Source organism: Henckelia pumila, chromosome 3 (assembly GCF_033568475.1).
Source record: "Henckelia pumila isolate YLH828 chromosome 3, ASM3356847v2, whole genome shotgun sequence".
Classification (NCBI taxonomy): Eukaryota; Viridiplantae; Streptophyta; class Magnoliopsida; order Lamiales; family Gesneriaceae; genus Henckelia; species Henckelia pumila.
This window is the reverse complement of record NC_133122.1, coordinates 85531537-85538749: the sequence shown is the minus strand read 5'-3', so window position 1 is coordinate 85538749 and position 7213 is coordinate 85531537. Positions and strand designations below refer to the sequence as shown.

The 7213-nt window shown below is 38.7% G+C and overlaps 1 protein-coding gene across 1 annotated transcript; it reads left to right on the top strand.

Annotated features, from left to right (window-relative positions):
- Nucleotides 1-1104: 1104 nt before the first annotated feature.
- On the top strand, nt 1105-6899 carry LOC140889133 (uncharacterized). The gene is made up of 7 exons (XM_073296842.1): nt 1105-2277; nt 2384-2683; nt 2801-2960; nt 3294-3790; nt 4718-5251; nt 6595-6714; nt 6852-6899. Exons 1-7 carry the CDS (start codon nt 1105-1107, stop codon nt 6897-6899), a joined length of 2832 nt encoding a protein of 943 aa, XP_073152943.1.
- The last annotated feature ends 314 nt before the right edge of the window (nt 6900-7213 follow it).

Below are 7213 nucleotides of genomic sequence, written 5' to 3'. Positions count from 1 at the left end.
AACCTAGTGGATGTAAACTTGAAGTTTAGCTGGACTACTTATAGTATCTTGTATGCTAGACTTTTGAATAAAGTTGTCATCTTGTACATGTTTGTTCTAATATGTATAGCCTTGTTTACATTGAATTACATGTTGTTAGATAGCAAAGCACTAGCAAAGGACAGCACAAGAACAAAAGAAACATCTGCAGATTTTCTGCATTGGAGGGGCCGCTCGATCGGTGCACTTTGACCGATCGAGCGGTGCACTTGAAATGCCAAACCCGAGAGTTTGGGATTTCTTGGCCGCTCGATCGGTCAAGTTTAACCGATCGAGCGGAGGTCCAATTTCTAAAAATTTTTTTTTCTTTTGTATTACTTGTGCTTAGTTCTTATGTTTAATGTTGAGTCATGGGATTAAAGTAGACGAGCCCGGGGTCACCACATTGTTTGGTATCAGAGCTTAAGTTGTCTTGAGTCGACATTAAAAGCTGAGTGGGGTAGAGTGAGTCGCATAAATTCATGATGCATGAGTTTAATGCATGTTTTTTCATATGAATTTTATGCAAGCATGTTCTACTCTTGTAATCACATGTTATATGCTAGCATGTTTACTTATTGCAAGTATGTGCTTATATGAGTTCATGGCTAAACATGTAATGGAAGTGTTGTGAGATGGGAATAAAGCCTACTCATGATATTAAAGAGTAGATATGATGTTCTTATGTGCTGAACTGTTGTCTACTCTCAGTAATCAGCTATGCCTCCTCGATCTTTACCTCTTCGTAGTGGTCGTATTAATCCACAGACACCAGCGACTGAGCAAGTACCTCTGAATGAACAAGTTCCTCCTCCAATAGTTCCTAATATTCCACCAGTATTTATGACTGAGCAGGGCAGTACTACTGTTACTCCAATGGATACTACTGCTAATCTGATGGAGGTGTCGTTGAAGCGATTTCAGTCGTTCAAACCACCTAGTCTGCATGGTACTGAGGATTCTGTAGCATGTGAAAGCTGGCTTGATGATATCGAGCAACTGTTTGAATCCATTGATTACACTGATGATTGACGAGTTCGATTGGTTATCCATCAGTTGCATGATGTGGCAAAAAGTTGGTGGATCATGACTAAGAAAGCGTTGGAAAATCGATGTACTGTTATTACCTGGAATGTATTTAAAGCTGAGTTTTTCAAACGTTTCTTTCCTCAGTCATACAGAAAAGACAAGGGAGCGGAGTTTGCTAATTTGCAACAGGGTAATATGTGCATTGAAGATTATGTTGCGAAGTTTTCTACTTTACTTCGTTTTGCACCTCATATTGCGGATAATGAGGAAACAAAGGCCGATCAATTCATCAACGGTCTTAATCCTGATGTCTTTACCTTGGTCAATGCGAGGCGACCTAATAATCTTGCTGATGCTCTTGATAAAGCCAAGGGTGCTGAAGCTGGTATCTTTAGACAGAAAGGAATTCCGTTCAAGCCTCAACCATCTCCACAGCCATCACCACAGCCACCACCAATACAACCTCAAGCATCCTTCCCTCAACAGCAAAGCAGGTATGAAGGAGGTGGCAACAGTAGCAACAAAAGGGATCGGTTCAGGCCTAAAGGTAAACAGTTCAAGAAGCAAGGAAGCAGTTCCTCTAGTTCTGGTGGTTCAAAGAAGTTGGGAACAAGTCAGGGTTCAGGGTCTACAGGTTGGTTTTGTAGCAAGTATGGGGGAAGACATTCTAGTGATGCTTGCAAAGGAGTTTCTGGAACTTGTAATCTCTGCAACTGGCCTGGACATTATGCTAGAGTGTGTCCTACACGTGGACCATCTCAGGGAGAAACTCAAGCTGACAGAAAAGCTCGTGCTGTGTATTCCTTCCAATCTTCAGGTAGACCAGCTCAGAGTAGACAGGGAGAAAGTCAGAGTGTAGCCCAACCTTCACGACAGCGAGCTAGAGTTTTTGCATTGACAGAAGATCAGGCACAGGCAGCACCGGACAATTTGATTGCAGGTAATTGTGTTCTCTCTGGTTATCCTGCTTATGTGTTGATTGACACTGGAGCATTACATACTTTTATAGCTGAAAATTTTGTTACATTGCATGCTTTGCCTGTTGAGCATTTGTCTTCTATATTTGCTATCTCATCGCCCATGGGAAAAGATAAGACATCTGCAAGTATAGTCAGGGGTTGTGAGTTGCAGTTTGATAGTAATGCAATTGAGCTTGATTGCATAGTACTTGGTATGTCTGATTTTGATTGTATTATTGGCATCGATGCACTAACCAAGTACAGAGCCACGGTTGACTGTTTTCATAAGTTTGTTCGATTTAGACCAGACATGACAGATGATTGGAAATTCTTTGGTAAGGGTTCTCGTGCTAAGATTCCTTTGATTTCTATTGCAGACTGGAGCTGAAGGATTTCTAGTTTATACATTGGATGTGTTGAAAGCTAGTCCTGTATTGGCGGATATTCCTGTTGTATGTGAGTTTGCAGATATTTTTCCGAATGAAATACCGGGATTGCCTCCTATGCGTGAGATTGATTTTAGTGTTGAGTTGGTACCAGGTACTTTGCCTATCTCTAAAGCTCCTCATAGGATGGCACCACTTGAACTGAAAGAGTTGAAAGATCAACTTGAAGATTTGCTGAACAAAGGTTACATTAGGCCAAGTGTGTCACCCTGGGGTGCTCCGGTTTTGTTTGTAAGGAAGAAGGACGGGTCGATGAGATTATATATCGACTACCGCTAATTAAATCAGGTCACGGTAAAGAATAGATTTCCATTGCCTCGAATAGATGACTTGTTTGATCAATTACAGGGTTCTTCCATTTATTCAAAGATCGATTTGAGGTTTGGTTATCACCAGTTGAGGGTCAGAGAAGCAGATGTGTCTAAAACTGCTTTTCGAACGAGGTATGGCCACTATGAGTTTATAGTAATGTCATTCGGTTTAACAAATGCTCATGCTGTCTTTATGGGTTTAATGAATAGAATATTTCAGAAGTACTTAGACGAGTTTGTTATCATTTTTATTGATGATATTCTGATATATTCTAAAAATAAGACGGAGCATGCAGAGCATTTGAGAATTGTTTTGCAGATTTTGAAAACTGAGCACTTGTATGCTAAGTTGTCCAAATGAGAGTTTTGGTTGGACAGAGTTATTTTTCTTGGCCATGTTATTTCAGGAGACGGTATATCTGTTGATCCTAGCAAGGTAGAGGCAGTTATTAACTGGCCTAGACCTACATCCGTACCTGAGATTCGTAGTTTCATGGGTTTAGCTGGGTATTATCGCCGATTTATTGCAGGATTTTCTAGCATTGCAAAACCAATTACCCAGTTAACACAGAAGAATACTCCGTTTGTTTGGACACATGAATGTGAATCTAGTTTTGTGGATTTGAAGAAACGGTGGACTAGTGCACCTGTATTATCTATTCCATCAGGTACAGGTGGTTTTACTGTTTATTCAGATGCTTCTCATAAGGGTTTGGGTTGTATTTTGATACAGCGAGGGCATGTGATAGCATATGATTCCAGGCAATTGAAACCTCACGAGAGCAGATACCCAGTACATGATCTTGAGCTTGCAGCTATTGTCTTCGCATTAAAGATTTGGCGTCATTATTTATATGGTGAGACCTTTGAAATATTCTCTGATCATAAAAGCTTGAAATATCTGTTTTCTCAAGCTGAGTTAAATATGAAACAAAGACGTTTGTTAGACTTGCTGAAAGATTTTGACTGTGAAATTAAGTATTATCCAGGGAAGTCTAATTCAGCGGCTGATGCACTGAGTAGAAAGGTATGTGATTTATCCTTATCTACTATGCGTGTTTCTAAGTTGATTGAAGATTGCTGTGTTTCTGGTCTGGATTTTGAGACAGATGTACAACCTGTACGGGTTTATGCAATCACAGCTGAGCCGGAGTTGTTTGTTTGAATTAAAGAAGCTCAGAAAGCTGATCAGAACATTCAGAATTCGATTGAAAGAGTTAGGACTGGACATGAGTCAGAGTTTCAGGTTAGCATGGATGGAATTTTGTTTGTTAATCGACGTATTGTTGTACCTAATATTGCAGAATTGAGACAACAAATTCTGAATGAAGCTCATTGCAGCAAGTTTAGTATTCATCCAGGGGGCAAAAAAATGTATAATGATCTGAAACAACAGTTTTGGTGGAAAAGAATGAAAGTTGATGTGACAAAATTTGTATCTAGATTTTAAACTGTCAACAGGTAAAGGCTGAAAGGAAGCGCCCAAGTGGTTTATTGCACAGTTTAGCAGTTCCGGAATGGAAATGGGATCATATTACTATGGATTTTGTCACGAAACTACCGAGATCTTCGAGAGGATGTGATGCAGTTTAGGTTGTGATTGATAGACTGACTAAGTCTGCATGTTTTATTCCTTATCAGGTATCGTCATGACCAAATGGCCAATATTTATATCAGAGATGTAGTGTGACTGCACGGTGTGCCTAAGTTGATAGTATCGGATCGAGATCCTCGATTCACTTCACATTTCTGGCATAGTCTACAGGAAGCTCTGGGTACTCGTCTGCATTTGAGTACAGCGTATCATCTTCAAACTGATGGGCAGTCAGAGCGTACTATAAAGATTCTAGAAGATATGTTGCGAGCTATAATACTTGATTTTGGTACGAGTTGGCAAGAATCTTTGCCACTTGTTGAATTTTCTTATAATAACAGCTATCATTTAAGCATTCAGATGGCTCCATTTGAAGCACTGTATGGTAAAAAATGTCGATCGCCATTGTTTTGGGATGATCTTTCTGAAACACCGGTTATAGGACCAGATATGATCAGAGAGATGTCTGATAAAGTGAAACTGATACAGATCAGAATGAGAACAGCGCAAGATCGACAATCAAAATATGCAAACGTGAGGCGTAGACCTTTGAGTTTTGAACAAGGTGATTGGGTATTTCTAAAGATATCTTCTTTTCGAGTCACTGTTCGATTCGGAAAGAAAGGAAAGCTATCACCAAGGTTTATTGGACCTTACGAAATTCTTGATAAAGTTGGTGATCTTGCATACCGACTAGCATTACCTCCAGCACTTTCAGGTATTCATGATGTATTTCATGTGTCTATGTTGAGGAAGTACGAGCCCGATGCTTCCCATATTCTTCGTCCAGATGAAGCTGAGTTGGATAAAACACTGAGCTATTTCGAACGTCCTATTCAAATCCTTGATTATAAGGAAAGGAATCTTCGAAACAAATCTATTCCGTTGGTTAAGGTACATTGGAGTAGAAACGGAGTAGAAGAAGCTACTTGGGAGACAGAACAGGATATGAGACAGCGTTATCCAGAGCTATTTCACTGATGTGAATTTTCTTCAGTGTTTCTGCTATTTTATTATCTTATGTGTGTTCAGATTGCATGCGATTTCGAGGAAGAAATCATATCTTAGTAGGGGAGAATTGTTAGGCCCGAGATTATTTAATTTTAATCCGAGTATATTTAATTTGAGAATTTTGGATTTTGAGTTTAAATTCTAATATTCTTAAATTATTAGGATTGAAATTGAATGAAAAGATTTTATATGGTCTGAATTGCAAATAGTAAAGACTTGAGGGGCCAAAATGCAATTACTTATGAATAGTGGATGACACATGTCTTGATCCTAGCTTTGTACGTGTATGTATATGGATTTCATCAGAATTATCTCTTCTTCAACAGCAAGAAACCGAGAGCCTCATATTCCTTGTCCAAATTTCATTTTCAACCTTCATTATTTCAAGATATGTTCATCCGAATAAAATTCTGAGCACGGTTTTGGAATCCTCGTAACAAGAGCTTCGTTGTGATGTAAGTATCTCTTTGATCCAGCTGAGTTCGAAATTATGATGTAATAATCAGATTCTTATGGCTTCAATGTGTTCTTGAGCTTGTATCGGTTGTTATATCGAAACCGGATCAAGAACGGATACCGTTTGAATGTGTTATGATTTCCAGCTCTTGTTCGAACAGTATGTTATCTGAATTGGCTGGTTTATGATTATATCTTGCTGCTATATTATGTTTAAAATCTGATTATGGTGGTTAGAATTGATGGGTTTGAGTTTCGGTTATCGGTTGTGTTATTGTTACGTCGCTGGTTTACGAAGTTGACAGATTTTGACTCCGTATGATTAAGCTGTGGTATAAATGAATTCTTGCTGATGTTATGCCCTTGAATACCATTCATTTCAGATTTAATCAAAGGACATAGACTTCGGGCGTTTCGGTTTCGAACCGGGAGAGATTTGATCAAAGTTGGTGAGCTTTAAACTTTGATACTTGAGTTTAGCTTGAGCAGATTTGTGATTGCAATTGTGTATTCTTTAGCTTGTGGATCTAGCTCATTCCTTATCAAGACTAAGGTATGATACAATGATGATCATGTTGAGCATGTTCGTCGAGACGAGTTCACTTTCTCGATTCCCTTAAATCACACAATACTTGACATACATGTTTAAATTATGGTTATGTTATCTTGTTATCTATGTGAGCCTAATATTTATTCAAGTCTTTCCGATATCGTTGATGGGTTATAAACATCGATATTAAATATCAATGACGAGTATTTATCATTGATAGATCGACTTTGGTTATAGCATCAGTGATGATCTTGAGCCTGATGATGAGTGGTGTGTTCTAGCATCTAACCGTGTCGTTCATAAAGCCTTGAATCTTTATTATGTAGATAACTGCCTTGTGGTATTTAGGTTGGTTTTTATATTTAAATGCATGAAACATGCTATTTGTGTTTCAATATATGTTTCCGTTGTTTCATACTAATTTTATACTTTCCGGTTATCCGGCTGTTGTTTTGTTTTGTGTGTGCATTGCAACAGAGGATGCAGGGCCGAGTTTTAGAAGGTCTTGAGCAATTGGAAGTTTAGAGGAGTGGCGTTCCGGGCTAAGAATGTTTAAATGCTGTCAAGAACATGAATCATGTGTATAACATGTGTGGGTTTGTATGTGTTAGTTGTGTTGTACAAACCTAGTGGATATAAACTTGAAGTTTAGCTGGACTACTTATAGTATCTTGTATGCTAGACTTTTGAATAAAGTTGTCATGTATCTTGTACATGTTTGTTCTAATATGTATAGCCTTGTTTACATTGAATTACATGTTAGATAGCAAAGCACTAGCAAAGGACAGCACAAGAACAAAAGAAACATCTGCAGATTTTCTGCACTGGAGGGGCCGCTC

Coding starts and splice junctions, on each gene's coding strand:
- LOC140889133 (XM_073296842.1), top strand. CDS start 1,105: ATGACTAAGAAAGCGTTGGAAAATCGATGTACTGTTATTACCTGGAAT. Junction 2,278..2,383: donor TAACCAAGTACAGAGCCACG/GTTGACTGTTTT, acceptor TTTCTATTGCAG/ACTGGAGCTGAAGGATTTCT. Junction 3,791..4,717: donor CTGATGCACTGAGTAGAAAG/GTATGTGATTTA, acceptor TTAAGCATTCAG/ATGGCTCCATTTGAAGCACT.